Source organism: Patagioenas fasciata, chromosome 19 (genome assembly GCF_037038585.1).
Source record: "Patagioenas fasciata isolate bPatFas1 chromosome 19, bPatFas1.hap1, whole genome shotgun sequence".
NCBI lineage: Eukaryota > Metazoa > Chordata > Aves > Columbiformes > Columbidae > Patagioenas > Patagioenas fasciata.
In genome coordinates, this window is record NC_092538.1 from 9,750,506 (window position 1) to 9,767,489 (window position 16,984).

The following is a 16,984-nucleotide window of genomic DNA, read 5'->3' on the forward strand; positions in this document are numbered from 1 at the left end:
TTAAGCTACTGCAATGATTAGCTGATTCTGTTCAATTAATCTGTAAAAGAATCAGAGTAAGAACAAGATGGAAACTGTAAGATATTGCTATATGGGGAATCAAACCTTACCAATAGTTTTATTTTTTGACAACCTGATCTACATTAGAGGGCTCATTCGTCTCCTGGGACTTAAACTACTCATGCTTCATCGCTTTTCTGTTAATTTGTCCTAGTTTTTGTTGCTGCTGGGCTCCCTGTGATGCACTCTCTGCATCTAAGCAAACCCTGCGGTTCTGCTTCCATTTGGGGGCTGTCAGCAGTTTCAGTGCAAATCCCTCTGAAACAAAGCTGACAACTCAGGTCTTTTATTTGCATTGCCCTGAAACGCCCCACAAAGTTCAAAGCAGTGGGATATTCCTCCACCATCCCGTTGGGGTTTTTTAATTCTGAGGCAGCCTCCAGCGCACATCTTCTCCAGTCCTTAGTTTTTCTGCACAGCTCTCTGTTGCCAGTGATCAGCAAAAAATAATGAAATGGGTTTTGTTCGAGGCTCCTTAGTGTTTCTAATGGATACCTGTTGTAATTCCTTTCCCGTTAGGTGTTAAAATGCAAGGTTTTCCAGCGTGTGATCTCTCTCAGACAATAAGCAAAGGGAGCAAGTAGGGTTGTGCAGTGTTTTGCCTGTGTAGGGAGTAAGAACTTGCTGTGCTACCTGAATATGGTAATTCTCTATGAATTGTTAATGAATACCACATTGTAAGCTGTATAGCAGAAAACTAACAGTGAGGAATAATAAAGAATGGAGATATTCCCTTTTCTTGAAGTCTTTCATTTAGTGATTAAAATTAAAAAAAAAAAAAACAAAAAACCAAAAAAAACAGTTAAGTGAAAAAGAACACTGAAAATCTCGTCTTCCTCTTTCAGGGAAGACCACTGAGTATTGCCTTTTTTACATATTTAAATTTATCTGCATTTGAAATAGAAGGGTGACTGCAGTAAAGCTGTCATTGGTTTGTTGCAATATATGTCTCTGATGCCTAAGAGAAGTGCAGAGAATAATAACTTTAGGATAAATGTGTGCAAAAGTGATCAGATACTTTTATTTTAAATATATGAAATACAAAGAATATTCCTTCACCACATGGATTTCCTTCCTCGTTTTGCCTTTTCTGTGAGTTGGCTTTTTTTCTTTGGTAGATATCTGTTAACTCTTCAGTGTTCTAGTCGGAAATGACAGAAATGCTGAAAAATGTTGGCGCTTTTTACAGACTCTTACTTTTGAAACAGGCACTTTCCTAATTCTATTTTTGACTTACTTAGTGGCTGTTCCCTTGGAAATTTTCAAGTTGTTGTCTGGTCTTCTGGCAATAGGCACCAGAGGAAGCTGTTTTTCTTGTTTCTTACAGCACTCCGTGTTCCATAAAATGCATCTGCCTTTTTTCCAGACTTCATGATTCTAGTCTCTTCCAGCAACAAATATTTTCTGTAGTTGCAGGTCAAAGCTAGTGACCATGCCACAAGCTGAGCTTCTCAGGTGTGAGTGGAACATGAAACTGTATAATAATCTTTTAAGAACAGGGAGAAAAATCTGGGTTCTCCAAGGCAGGACACACAGCTTTGTTGCACTGACAGAGCCTTTTTGGCAGCAGTTGCAGGAGTTCGCTCTGTATATCCACCCATTTGATCAGCATCATCTTGTTAACTGAACAGCGGTTGTTTTTGTCAAAATGAAAAGTGGTGCCCCATGATTCATTCTGCAAACGTCCACTAGCTGCCTCAACTTCCTGACATCTGTAGTGGAACTGAGAAAATAAAGAAGTTTGTATCAGTTACATACAAAAAGGAAGAAAGTGCATAATAAATGCTGTCCCAAAGCCATGACCTGACTCCACTTATACCCACTGTCTGGTGCAGACTTTCCCTTGTAATTACTTTTGGTTTTAGAACTCCAGACAGTAGTGTTCCAGCCTTGTAACTGAATTAGAGACTTGCTTTAAAAAGATGTTGTTATTCGCATAATAACCTTGTTTATGAAATTTCTCTCCTCTGTAATTGAGATTGTAGCGTGCACAAACCCAGTTAAATATAGCGTAAATATCTGTAAATGCAAAGTATTTTGAATTTTCTTCCTTGTGCGAGTCTTTCCCCCCCCCCCACTGTCTTTGTGTTTGCTTCTCAAAAGAAGTGATGCCACTAGAAATTCTGCCCTTTACCCACTTCATCAAGTTGTGTGCCATCCATATTGTAAAATTGTGCAGGTTGCAACATAAAGCATTTGAACTCCTCCAATGCAGTATTTTTAAAGGATATTGATGAGTGGGGTTTGGTCTTATTCTCTCCTGTCGTGTTGCAGAGTTGTGGGAGCTGGTGGATTGAGCAGCATGCAAGCAATATGCTCACTGTTATTTTGTCTGTCAACTGAATTTAGCAGCTGGGTGAGAACTTGGCAGATTCTTTAAGAAGTTTATGCTGGTACTTGAAATTGTTTTCTCATCCTGGCTGTGTGAAAGTAATTATGGTTAAGGCCCTGGACAGGCCACAGGGTTGCTTTAAGACCATGGTCAACTCATTTTAGCTGTCTGATTCTGAGCACTTTGTTCATTAAACAGGCAATTTTCCAATTCAGAAGGTTTTGTGCTGATTAATTCTTCAGTCTAAGTAAAGAGATCAGATAATTCTAGCAATAAGTGCTACCAGAAAAACCTCTAAATAAACAAATGTGCTGTCTAGTCTTGTTGGGTTTGGGGAAATTGTATGCCACTGTTCCAGCCTGTCTACCAGAGCTGAAGCATGTAAATGCTGTGACTGTCTCCTTATGTCCCAGCATTTTCATTTTTAGGCTTTGCTGAAGTTGTATTTATCAAAGCTAAAAATATGTTTGCAAATGAAATATAGTAGCTCATCCCTCCACACTCCCCTCATTTCAGCTTTTTTATTTCTCTTGGCTGAAGGGCAGGAAAACCTCCTGAGCTGCCGAGGCTGCTCTCCTGCTGAGCCCATACCAACTCACCAGCAATGGCAATGCGACACTGTGCTGCATCTAAAAAGTGTGTTTATTTTCCTCAGGTAAAGCAGCTTTGCAGCAAGGTGTGTGCAACTGATGTTCCTTGTGTTTGAGTTCACAAACCTGCAGTCGTTTGCTTCTGAGTCAGTACTTTTCAGCGGTATCTGCTCAGTTTTTGATGGTGCGTAATCAAAGCAGGTGTGACTTGCAGTCCCTCTGCTGGGTACCTAAGTCACAGTCTGAATGTTGCTGGTCAGATGGATCAGAGCAAACAGCCCTATATCTCCATGGAGTTGAATAAAAAGCCCAGTTCTAAACTCCTTAGGTTGCTGTGTTTGCCATTTGAATATGCATTTGATTTCTCTCTGCATCCCCTCTGTTTGCTCTAACTTGATACTATTTTTGCCTGCTTTAGCTCTGTTTAGACCTCTGGCCCTTTCCTTCCTGTTTTCAAACTCTCTAAATTATCTTCAGAAAGCTTAAGAAAGGGGAATGTTTCTGAGCATTGCTTACTCCTGTCCTTTATTTGCTCTCTTCTAAATAAAGACCAGATTGACACTTCTTGGACAGTCCAGGAGAAGTCACTCAGGACTGATTCTAGTTACTACTTGTGTAAAAGCCCATGTCTTAATACATCTCCACTTTTTTGAAGCAATGATGGAGGCAAGGGAAATGTCATAAGGTGTCCTGGCTCTGACTGCTGGCACTCTGGGGGAGAGATTATTAGCATGGAATATAAAAGCTTCTGGAAGCTGCTTCTGTGGTTTTGTCTGAAAAACGCCTTCTTTCTGTGGCCACCTCCTTGCCCTTCCTACATTGTATGCACTGCAAGTTTTTACTTGATTGGGTCATGCAGACTGGTCTGGAGCTTACACTCTCTGCCCAGTGTCCATTTCTGCTCTCGGGGATGATGGGATACGAAAAGAAACTCTTCATCTGCTTTACAGATTGAAGCATCTTGGTGTTTGGAAGGTGAGATACAAATGGTTTTCTTGCATAAATCCTCCTTGCTTTGAAAATATACTATTTCTCATTCCCCTGAGTAAGCAAGTGTGCATATGTGTGTGTGTGTGTGCTGAATGCCAAAGCGCTGGTGAAGCCAGCTTGCTTCCGTATGTGAATCATTTCTCAAGCAGCTCTCTGTGTCTCACTGCAATGTGGTTTTCCTCTTGGGGAAGCACTCAAGCCCTGAATTTTCAGTCTGGCTTGCACATGCTGTCAGAAGCTAGTGGGAGACAGTTTTCTTTTTAATGCAGAAAAACAGACAAGCTTTTACTGTAAGTATTTAAAAATCTTTTCTTTAAGGTGGGAACTGTATTATCTCTAGAAGGGTTATAAGATTAGCAATGTGTTCTTAGAGTGAATGGATCTGGTTCACTCCACAACACTTCTTTTCTTAGTATCTCCCTCTAAAACTAAACTGCATTAAACAAAATTGTATGGTGCAAATGATTCTGCATTAGCTGAAAATGAGCTGGGGGTGGTCTAAAAGCCATTATGACAGCAAAAATAAAATCCCACCATGTGAGCCTGCATGAGCTGGCTACTGTATTTTTCTTCTGCTCAGCTTCATATATTTTAGTGGCAGAAGGGTTGAAGCTGTTTCTGTGCCTGTTTCTGCTTCTCTAGCAATTCAAGGTTGTGCTCCAGCAGTAAATGAAGCAGGAGCACGAGCTGACTTTCCTCTGCTACTGCATGTTCGCATAGTCCAGTCAAGAAAGGAACAACCTGCTGAGCAAATAGATTTGGCGGCGAACATCTCTACAGGGGATCAGTGAGAGCATCGGGGAGCACACCAGACCAGCACCCTCTTACGGCATTACAGAAAGGGCTGTTCGTGTTCTCAGCAGGACCCTTTAATTGTCACAGTTTTACATTGTCCTTAAAATTGTACTGTGGACTGAAGCTTGATCATAATAACAATAGTAATAATAGCATTTATATAGCATGTAATATGGTGACGTTGTAGAGATGTTAATTAAATCCTGTATTTGTAGCAGTAAGAGATTACTGGTAGAACTGGTTTGAAAACAGGGATTCTCTACCCCTTTCTGTTCTACACAGTTGAAGTTCTTCTAGATATTCCCTACTAATCCTTTCTGTTTTCATCTCCAAAAGGAACAGTTTTGCATGTTCCTCTTCCACCCTTTCTAAAATATAAACTGTTCTCTGCCCATGTAGCCTCAGCAGGAGAGGGGATATTTGATTTGCTGAAATAGTGTTCTTTTTCTGCACAATTTCACAGCTAATGCAAGAATACCTCATCTTGACATGCACAGATATAAGTACTACCCCTTCCCTTTCTAGTTCAGTTTTAAACCAATTTAATTTCATTATGTAGCTGACCAAGGTGGGTCTTTCAGTCCATAAGAGGTCCCCAAAGTCACAGTTGTAAACTGTTGATGCTATTGCCTAAATCTGTTCTGTTCCTGTTTGGTATGAATATTTTTAAAATGCAGAAGTCCTCTAGTTTCTCCTGCAGTTTTAGAGTTCTGTGCCTGTCTTTGCAAAGACCCTTTCTGTTAAAAATTCATGCTCTCACTCATATAAATGTTCAGAATTTCCCAATTTATTAACTTCAATAAGTGGTCTATTCTGCACTTAATTAGAGGATAAATATCTCCTTAAGGGATAGCTTCCAGAGCTCTATTTCTCTGTATTGTGATGGATGAAAAATGGGAGTAAGGGAAACATCCCAGCATGTGCAGTCTGTGGGGCTGCTCACTTGTGTGCTGTGTGGCAGATGTTGATTTATTTCACTTTTACTTTTTTTTTTCCTATGGGATTCCTTTCTAAGGCATGTGAATGTCTGTATCTTCATAAATGTTATTTAGTGAACAATTCTGATCCCATTTTTATAAATGAAAAAATGAAGGCATAGAAAGATTACATGGCTGAGGTAGTATAGTAAATCTGTGCTGGAGCTGAGGATGAAATTGGGTGCAGCATCATCCCCCTGTGCTTTGAGAGGATGGGGAACCTGCCTGTCTGTGTGCATGTACCAGTCAGGATTGCCATGTAGCCACACGCTGTGCATCTCTGCTGTTCCAAATAACATGATTGTTCCTTCCTTCTTGTAGAAGTATCTACCCACTATGCTACAGAAAAATGTAATGACAGGTAATTATCAGGCAAACCACTTTAATTGTTCTTAATTTCTTTAGCAATTATATCACTCTTGCTCTATCTAAAATGAGACCTTTTCTTCTTCCTTGCGGGTTGGAAGAATGTGAAGTATTAACTGTATGTGTCACTTGCTTTGTGCTGTATTCACTGGGACAGTGGTTCAAAGAACCTGGATTAATGAGCAGTAGCTGCCTTGAAACGGTAGCTCATTGAGTCCTTTCAGCCTTACCGAGACAACACATCTACCTAGACCAGAGAAGCTCGGTGGGCTGTTGATTGACTGCCAGCACACAGTTGTGCTTCACACCTTCTGCAGGCATCACACTATCCCACTGGTAGCTGACACTGTCCTTCTGGATGGCTGGAAACCAGAAAATTACAGCTAGGTTGGGATTTTTGTTTCCTTATGCCCATGTTCTAGGATTGGGGTCACTGGGAGGTAGCGTAGTTTATCTTCTGAGAAGTGACTGGTTAGATAATCAGTGTGAGAGAGGAGGAGGAGGAGACTGAATATCCATGTGCAAACAGCAGAATTTAAATTTAAGGAGGAGCATGTTGCCAGATGTTTCAAAGTACAGCTTTGGCTTGATTTCTAAGCATCAGTCACTGTGCTGGATGACAGTTCTGGGTATTTTAGCTAGAGAAGTAGCAAAGTTATCTGTATTTTTTTCCTACCTTATAAATGGCCAGTATTGTGGAACCAGGACAAGAGAAATGCAGCTAAATAAATCCTTTGTTCATGTGCACACATCAGGATTTTGTTGTGACTTCTGCCATTTTTAAATGCGATCTAACCAAGAATAAAAGTTTGACAAATCCAAAACTCCAGGGAGAACTTCTGTGGAGGAGGGTGGGCAGAAGTTTTTGCTCTTATTCTCATCTGTCCATGCCTGGAAAAGTCATCAATGACCCTAATGGTTGCTGTGGGAAGGGGCTTTTATTTTGAGCGATGCTGATACATGGAGTTCTGCAGTTGCTGACCTGGACTCTGGCAGTCTTGTTGGAATGGTTTGGGAAGCTGAGTTGGTGGCCAGAAACTTGTCACTTGTGGCTGGCTGGAACTGCCCTCACCTAGGCCATTCTGATGTGTTTTACACATCCTTGTAACCTTTCTGTGTGTGTATATACTCTTAATAAATATACATTTTAGAGAATTATGGAAAACACACTAAAGAAATAAGCAAGAAACACCTTAATATAAAAATTAGACTATCTCTTACCACTGTAACCACAGGTAAAGTAACTGTGTCTTTGAGAGATACAAGGGGGTTTCCACTGTCTGGTTCCATTTGATACCAGCAAGGGAAGGAAGGAACTGGCTCTGCAGTGGTTACTTCTACTGTAGAGGAAGGGAACCATGTGCCCTGTAAAGAAAAATCTCATCCGATGCCATATTGAAAATGCACTTCTGATTTTTTTTTTTTAAAGTCCTACAGCAGAGCAATTAAACTGAACAACAACAACAACAACAAAAAGCAAAGCAAACTGAAATCCAAAGGATTAATTTTCATATGAGGAAGCAAGCTTAGCACACTGAAGATTTTGAGGATGTGACTCTTAAGCTATATTGGAGCCACTGATGGTTAAATCCCAGGACTGGTATTTTGTTTTGTGTTTTCCCAGGGATCAGTTGGGTGACCTTGGGCATGTTTGTGACTTCTGTGTATGTCCTTTATATCGAAAAACTATGAGCACTTCTAACTCCTTGCAAAAGCAGCTGGATTCTACAACTGCCTAGCTTTCTTATTATACTACACTTTTCTCCACACTTTAAAGTTACAAAATAGTAATAATAATAAAACCACCTTTGCTTGAGGCATGCATAAAACCAGCAGAGTTTACCCTGCTGTAGTGTGCAGTCTGGACTTGAAAACTTCCAAGTGGTGTCTTGTCTCCTAGTACTGTACCAGCAAAACATGAAGATTCAGCTGCAAATGAGACTGGAAAGAAAGTCTGAGGCAGACCAAAGGAAACTGCTGCTCACTGTAGTTGTGTTTGGGTGGAAGAAGATGGTCTGGCTTGTGATTTTATTTATTTTGGGGGGTGAGTCTTTAATCCAACTCTAATGGAAGCCAAGCTTTGTACCAGCAAAAATCCAGCGAGAGTCTTCATTTGGTGGAGCAATGGAGGCAGGTTGCACTGAGCCTCAAAGGCACTCAAAAATAAAGTAATAGAAACTAGATGAAAGAGAGGATGGATGTGTTAGATACAAAAATACTACATACTGAGCTGAAAGGAGCAGATGCCCAAGGAAAGCTGCTAAAGATGACCAATAGAGAGTAAACAGTTTTTAATTGTTAGCCTGGACTTATTTCCAAATAGATTTTTAACCTGTGCCATCTATCTTCAAGTTATCAATTACTATATTGAACTGTCAGCTTCCCTGGCTGGATTCCTAATGCCAGCTGAGAAATCAAGATGAGTCATGGAAGCATCTGTCAAGCCTAAAAGTCGTTGTTTAAAGTTAATTGATGTGAAAGGCAGAAAATAATTCTATTTTAGCCCAGCTGGCTATCCTGCCATATAGCTTCCTGCATGCCTTTAGAAAATGCTTTACAGTTTACTGAACTTGTTAGATATTTCTATGTTCTGGTTGATAGTTTGTCTGAAAATAGTAAAGATTGATTAGGTTAGAAGGAAAATAGTATAAGCATGATGCAAATTTTACATGCTAAAAAACCAGAAGGGAATTTTGCTTTGATTTCATGAGAATGTGTAATAAAGAGTCTAGAATAGTCTGACCTTCTGATGTAATAAAAGTAACTGAATTACATGAAAATGGCACTGGGGATTGTGCTTTTTAACCCACCAAAGTCAGACTTCTGTCCTTTGAGAGTCTTATTTGCAAAGTTGGTAATTCTGACCTCATTTTTCAGAAGTGCTGGGCACTCACAGGTCTCAGTGAACCTGCCGTCTGGTACCTTATGAAACTCATTACTAGATGTAGAGAGTAATTCTTTTTTTGTTCATTCCCCCAAAGCAACTTGAATGACTACTTTAATTTGACGGTCCTGTTGAGTGAATAGTTACAGACATGAGCACCAAAACCTACCTTGTGTAAATTACATGGGGTACAGGTAATTAATATTTCTAGCCCCCCAGCAGGGATTTTCTTATGTAACTTCATTTCTGCAGATAGGCTAATAGTTTTTCTTTACTTAATAGTCTGACTGCTAGGTTTCTTGACTGCTTCTCCTCAAGCAGTACTTCTGATAACTCAAATGTGTGTCACCTACCTAGGAATGAAAAGAGCTTAAGATGTGTGCAGCCTGGTTTTGTTCTTTGAAGTACGTGTAAGGTGTGTTGAAAATATTGGGATCCCAGTTCAGAGACTGAAATCCTTATCTACAGTGCAGATTCAGGTTAGCCAAATATGTAAGAAGCCGTACTTCTACCTTTTACAAATGCTGGTTCTCATATAAATACACAGAAAAACTAATAAACACTAATAAATTCAAATATACTGTTTTCAATTTTAGTTTCATCTGCTTGGTGTAGTAAAATATTATTAAATCCACATGGTGCATAAATCACTGTTGTTACATGAAACAGCCAGTTTGCCTCAGGCTACTGGATGGATTTCTTGAGTTGCAGGTTTTTGTTTGGGTTCTTTTTTTTTTCTGGTAGCTCATTCTTTTACTTCTAACATCATGGTCTAATGAGCCTATCACTCTACTGCAACTTCAGAATACCGTGAATGGCTCACAATTAAATTCTTTAGGATATCAAAGCATCTGTACAGCTTAAGGCAGGAAAGTATGAGATACAGTTATGAAGAAATGCAGAGGGTCTACTAAAGCAAACTGCATGCGCAACTACGGGATCTACAAAAACCAAAATCTGCATAATTTGGCGTTCTAATCAGGAAGGTAGTTTGCATATGTGTAGTTGCTTGTTCACTCATATAAATGCAGTGAAAGGTATTGCTCATTAAAAAATAGCTAATTAAATAATGTAAAGTACCAGAGCTTGCTAAGGTAGATCATGAACTGTGGGAATGCTTGATGTTATTAGATAGGTAAGCTCTATTACAATATATATCAGTGCTTTAAAAGAAGGAGCCAGGTCAAGTGATCAACATAATCATCAAAGACTACTCTGCTTTTTCCTCTAATGAGATCAGTTGATGGCTTCACACTTTATGTGTTAAGAATTTTAATGGAGTAGTGACTGTACTTAGTAATAATAACTACTCTCTTATTTATTTAGGAGCTGACAGGTTAGAGCTGTGGAGAAAACAGAGAGCCCTCTCTGCAGGAGGCACCAAGGATAAATAGATGTCACTTGCTGGCTTTGTTCTCTGTAAGACAGCAGCAGAGCACTTGACATTCCCCTCTGCCTCTGTGCTGCAAAACACTCCTTAAATAGACCCTCATGGCACCTGGAAGGTGCTGTCTGTGTCGAATATGACTTGGCCCCAGACAGGCTTCTTTCCCATGAGTTCATTGAGTGTTATTATTTGTGAACACAAAATAAAGTATAAAGCAAATTATGAGACACAAAACGTGACCTAAGCCCTTCTTCTGACAGCCAGGAATAAATTGTTTTGGTCTCTGTTGTCCACATTCACGCTGGCCCAGCTGGACTCCTGTGGGATAAGCAGTGTGTGCTTGCTGTGGGCACATGCTCCTGGCTGAGACGCTGGGCTGGTGTCTTCATCGGTCTTTTGGTTACCTGTTTGACAGACAAGAAGCAAGTTAGCCTCTGCCTGCACAGGACTGATACGCAGCTATAATAAATCCTGTGACTGTTTTAGAAAATGAAGCTGTAGAAGAAAAATGTTGTTCATACTGAAGTGGGGGGGAAGGGGCAATACCAGGCAATCTCCCCTACCTCCCACTCCCAACTCAGACTGATATATCTTCTTTATTTATTTATTTATTTATTTTAGTCCAACTAATGATGTTATTCTGTTTCTGGTTTGGATTGAACAATGGTTGATGAAAATGTATGGCTTCAGATCTGCAAGAGATGAGCTAGCTGTTTAATTGGCAACAGTCTACCCAGAGAAACAGACTAGTTTTTCTTGCTGGCAAACTAAATCTATTCAGATATATCCAAAAAAAGGACTTTGTCTATTTGCTGATTCCTGGTGGGATTTCTCTCTTGTATAAGCTTATCTCTGAGGAATAGTGGATGTGGTTTTGTTTGCAAGGAAGTTGATATTTTTACCATGTGTTGTAAATCTTTGTATTGTGAAACATCTTTTTATCACCACGTCAACATCCACTGCTACTTCTCTAGAAACTCAAAGATATTGTGTTTTCTATACAACTGAGGAAACTTGCTTCTCATGTGACTTTCTAGAAGTGAGTACTATTTCAGTTGAAGATGCCAGATCTAACAGTAAGAAAAGTAGTTTTCTTTTTATCCCAAGGTTGTCTTCAGTTGCTGTGGACTTCAGTTTTCTCAGTTATTCTTTCATCATGCTTCAGCATTCACAGATGTTCTGCTGTGGCTGATGAAGACCTCCAACACAGACAGTACCAACAAAAGTCAGTGTGCCTTCTGTTGTGTTCAATGTTACCAATCGTTGTGAAAAATGAGTGGTTGGAGCATGCTCTGAGGGATCCTCCAGGTTGAGTTTTGATGTGTCTAACAGAGGGAATAAAGTTTAGCACTACCTTTTGAGCTCTTTAAACTGATGCCAGATATCTCTGCTCTCTTTCAGATGAAATAAAGACAGTTTATGTTTTTGTGTGTTTGTATACTTACATGTATAAATATTTTTACTTTTTTAGGTTCTGTAGACTGAGTTTTTGGGAAAAAAATGAAGAGCACTGCGAGGCCTTGGAGTGCAATAGCAAAGCAAGGGAGTCATGGGGTTGATAGAGGAAAATCACTTTCCACCACCTCAACAGGAATGAAGACATCAAAGTCCTCAACTTCACTTGCCTTTGAATCTCGGCTCAGCAAGGTACTAACCAGTCAGGACTATGCAAGCTTTGTAGCCTTGTTCCAGGTTAAAGCTTCGATTTAGTCCTGGAATGTTACATTTTCACAGAATCGACTGGGTTGGAAAAGACCTTAGAGATCATCAAGTCCAACCCTTGGTCCAACTCCAGTTAATTTACTAGATCATGGCACTAAGTGCCATGTCCAATCTCAGTTTAAAAATCTCCATGGGCTACCAGCTTTTGCAGGAGTATATGATGGGAGACAGTGTCAAAGGCTTTGCTGCAGTCTAGATAGACCACATCTACAGCTTTCCCCTCATCCACCAGGTGGGTCACCTGATCATACAAGGAGATCAGGTTGGTCAGAGAGGACCTGCCCCTCCTAAACCCAGGCTGGCTGGATCTGATCCCTTGTCCATCTTGAAGGTGCTGTGTGAACATATTAAGGGCCAGTTATTTGATGCTTTGATCTGCTTGGTGTGTCAGGCTCTGCAGCTGGTATTTATCTGCACAGTCCCAAATGCCTGGCCTAATGTAAACCAGTGAGGAACTATGATGACTGCTGTGCAGAGCAACACCTGAGAAGCTGGGTTTGCCAGTAATCTACTCCTGTAAATTGTTTTTTCCCTGCCTTTCAATTATTTGCCAATTTTGAACGCTCTTCCCCACTTTCATTCTTAACTGTTGAAACTGTATTGTCTCTTAACCCACTTTGCAAATACCTAGAATGCAAAACAAATACAAAAATAAATAAAATTAGTACAGTTATTAAAACAGTATTTCCATTGGGTTACTTTATGGAAGTGTGCCTTTTCTTCCAAGAACCTTGCACTTGGAACTACTTGATGGGAATATGCAAGATCTTTATCTTCTGGTTGCTCACAAAATCTGTGCATTGCAGCTGAAAAGGGCAAGCAGCGATGACATGCTGACCAAACCAGGGGTGGCTGCGGCTGCTGGAGTCTCTAGGCTGAAGAAGACCATTACAACAGGAGCGATTTCTGAACTTGCTGAAAGTCGACTGAAGCCCAGTACAGGTAGATGCAAAGATTCTTGAAGATTGTCTGCTCTGTACAAAATGTGCTGCAAGTGTCACTTGGTTTACCAAGATCCTGATTTTTCCTTATCTCCCACTTGTATTGCAGCTATAACTTACCTTTTATAACATACAGCATATAGGACGAGACATACTCTGCCTTGCAGACTGCATCCTACACCCCCATGAATCCTTAATCTAAAGTTGAAAGGGGGAAGCCGGGGGTTTCCCGGAGCTGTCGGTGTTTGAGGCTGCCCGGCCCTGAGCAGCCTCGCGGTGGCGCTGCCGGCCCGGCTCCGTCCTTACAGGACATCTCATTTTCCTTTTAAAATCTTTACCATATATCAATAGCATTCTCCTTTCTCTCCCCTCTGAATGAGCAGAGCCGTTACCCTGCTGTTCCTGGGACGCGGCAGAGATGCGAGAACAAAGAGCCGGCCACAGCATCTTCGTGTACAGCTTGTGCTCCTAAGCTACATTGTGGCATGCTCGCTCCCTCAGCCTTAGCCACAACCTCTTATTCACATTGGTTTCAAATTTAAGCCGGTTTCTAAAGGCAGCAACACCATCTGCATACCAAGGGCTTGTGTGCAAATGCTTTGCTTTCCCCCAGGAGCTCAGCAAACGCTTGCTTTTGTCTGCTCCCGGGTGGCATTTCCAAGGAATGTGAGATCTTATTAAATTTGACCATGACCTCCCTATTTGTCGCAGCCTCGGCAGGGTTTGGCAGTGTAACAGAGCAATGTTACTAACCAGAAAGGGATTTCTGGGGAGGAAAAAAAAAAAGTGTTACATACTTCCCCCCATCAAAAAGAAAATAATGAAATAATGCGTCTTGTAACAGCATAAATGCTTCGCAGTAACCCAAAAAGAGATCCTGTTCTGCAGTTAATTGGTGTGTAAATCCGCAAATTTAATAGTGACTAGTCGTATCCAAAGGCATTTGAGATTCACCGGCCAATAAAGAGGCATGATGCTGGCAAAAGACGCTTGGGAGGAGTAATGAGGGGAGAAGAGGACCTGTACAGATGATGCAGCATAGGATCCTGGGAATGCAGCCAAGGAAACAGCACTGCAGGGAGTCCAGAATGGCATACGTACGTCAGATGCAAAAATACCAGCGCTGGAACAGAGAGCCCCCTTCTGCATGCATGTATAATAGCTGGGATTGGGGGAGGGATAAGATTTATGGTGATGACTAAATACAGAGGGTATAATGGCTTATGGAGATCAAATTACATCTGGATATTGGTTTGCCTGTTTAAATTACATCATTAGATCTGACCTCATATATTGCTTTGCATCAACATCGGTAGAAGGATGAATGAGAATATTAGTGCTAGGTGAAAAAGAGTTCAAGTGTGGAGTTACGTTTATCATGTAGATAAACACTAATATTGTGTGCTACCCCTCTAAAATTCCTGTTTACCTAGAGAGAACTGTCCCAGGTCTTATAGGAGCTGTCTATAGGTATGTATACAGAAAGACCTATACCTTACATATCTTAATTTTCACAGTGATTCCATAGTCCAAAAGGGTGCTTGGAAATCTAGTTCTGTTCTGAGAATGTGTCACTATCCTGGCCACTGAAAGGTGCTAGATGTTAGTGAGCAAGGTTACTAAGCTGAATGCTACTTTTAGATTGCCACACCATGAAAAAATACCAATGGCATATTATAATACAGTATGTTGTTGCTAAGAGGAAAATTAAAAATCAGATATGACAGAAGGCACAACATGTTCCTGGGAACATGAAGTAGAAAAGGAAAGAACGTTGTTTCAGCTGCTATATTTTATTGAAATGACATCTCCATTGGTCTCTGATTCTGATCAAGACCACACTGCAACACTGATTGTGGAGCTAATCCAAGTAGGAATGTTCCTGTAGCTGGGAAATGCAGATGTTTGTGTACATGGCCAACTGTATAAATCTTGACATTTTTTGTAACTACTTTCTTTGGTTTCATCAGTTCTGTATTTTCCTTTCATGTCTTAACTGCAGACATCATGTCTTCCCCCACTCCTGCCTTGTTTGTGCATTTTTAGATTGGCCTTGCTTTTTCTGTAATTCAAGTGAGCAATTTTATTATTTTAATGCAATTCTATTAGTTCCAGCTACGCTCTGGTGTTACTTGGTATAGTGGTATTGTGTAAGAGAAATTAAAAGAAACAAGGTATAGAAATAATAGCAAGAAAAAACTTAGATATCTTTCTTCTTTGGGTGTGACTGTTTGACATTTGTGTGTTGACCTTGAGCAATAGTATGTGTTCTAAGTGCTGCAGATAATAAATAATTGACATCAAGATTGCCTGTTCAAATAGACTTGTTGGTATGCTGCCCTTGGTGGAGTTCAGGTTACTCATTCTAACCTTTTGCTGTCATAACTACCCTGTCCACCTTTTTGAAAGTTAATGCAGTAAATAAGAAGTGACTTCAAGGGAGACGAGGCCAATCTCATGTCTCCATTCTTGGTGAATGGAGCTGAGCAAATGGAACTGGAGATGGATTCTGGCTGGAAGTTCTGTGCTGTGAGGTTTGGCTTTGTAAGTACTTGGTGGTTTTGAAATCCCAAGTAATGGGAAATGACATGGAGGGAGAAATAAATGTCTTGGATTTAGCTTCCTTATCCACAGTGTTATGTCCTTCCATGTACAGTCTTGAAGTATCAATTTGGTTTTATGTTAAGACCAAACTTAGAGCTCTTGCATGGCTTTTAGTGCTTCGATAGATGAAGAGGTGGAAAAATTGCAAAACAGGAGGAAGAGGTCACTAATCTTGAAAATGCTTATTTTAATGCTTGTGCTTGTAAAGCTGTCCAATCTATGAAGCCATATAGTAAACAACTTATTTTAAAACGCCTAGAGGAATGTGTATCTTCATGAAAAGCTAGGACTGTCCTCTCCCTAAGGTTCAGGATTATAGGAAGTCAGTGATGTTTTTCAGATTCTGATCCTTAGAGGTTTGCAAGCCAAATAACCTTATCACTCATTAGATATGGTTTCCAAACAAAACTGGAAATGTGGCACACTACAGATTTTGGAGCTTCCTGCCTGTTTCTAGAATTGTCACTTCAAGATTCCTCTCTGAGAGTAATATTCATATATTAGATTTCATAATCTATTGAGTTTTCTGCCTGTCTTCCAGCTAACTTCTCTGCTTGGCGAGCATTTGTCGCTTTCTGATGTGGGCTAACTAAGTTAATGGGAAGCTAATCCAGACCAGAAGCATCCTTCACATAATCAGAAAACTCAAACAAAACATCTTTCTGAATAAAACCCTTCTTCAAAAAAAATCCTTGCAAAAATCTAATTGACAGTTTAATTCTTCATAAGATGCTAATGCACCCCGATTAGAACAGGAAAAAGGAAAGTGGTTTCCTTTGAAGGACAGCTCTCTGTTGACCTTGGGGTCCTTTTAGTCTCCCATTCATCAGTTTTTGACAGGCCCTGCTTTTCGTGATCTGTCACATCAAAGGACTACTGTAGGTTTGTAGAAAGGTTGCTACACTTTGCATTCAGTCTCATTACTGTCTCATTTTTCTTCTGAAAGATAGAGACAAGTGGAGAGACACTAATGAGGTTGGTGCGTTCTGTTCCACAAGACTTCACTAGAAACCAAATGACTGATCTCATCTGGGGTTTCCCAGGAACAATAGATGTGCTTTAAAACTTCATCTGGAAAGCTAGTTGTGTTTTGCTGCCCTTTCAGGTACAAGACACAGCTCTCACATAATTATTCTTTCATATGAAGAAAGAGATTCTAGCTCTGGATCTGATATAAAAAGGAAAGGAAGACTAAAAAACTTTATTTAGTCAAGATGTCATTCAAATAGGCAAGAAATGCTGCAGGAATTTAACATGCAAAACAATGTAGAAATATATGCATATCTATAGCTCTATGTGTAGCTGGATATGCATATTGACATCTGCATACACTTGT

General features: G+C 40.2%; 1 protein-coding gene across 8 annotated transcripts in view; it reads left to right on the top strand.

Annotated features, from left to right (window-relative positions):
- Positions 1 to 16,984, top strand: part of SPECC1 (sperm antigen with calponin homology and coiled-coil domains 1) — an 80,797-nt gene that overhangs the window by 5,129 nt on the left and 58,684 nt on the right. For 4 of the 8 annotated variants that reach the window (XR_011741981.1, XR_011741982.1, XM_065852822.2 and 1 more), the window contains exons 1-3: positions 4,159 to 4,262; positions 11,853 to 12,028; positions 12,910 to 13,045. Coding sequence is in view for 5 of the 8 variants with exons in the window: in XM_065852822.2 (XP_065708894.1) it covers positions 11,882 to 12,028; positions 12,910 to 13,045 (283 nt within the window). In the remaining 3 variants the exon portion in view is untranslated. Of the gene's footprint in view, positions 1 to 3,878; positions 3,958 to 4,158; positions 4,263 to 11,852; positions 12,029 to 12,909; positions 13,046 to 16,984 lie in introns of those variants that run through there. The other 4 variants (XR_011741980.1, XM_065852819.2, XM_071817152.1 and 1 more) reach the window with 3 other exon arrangements.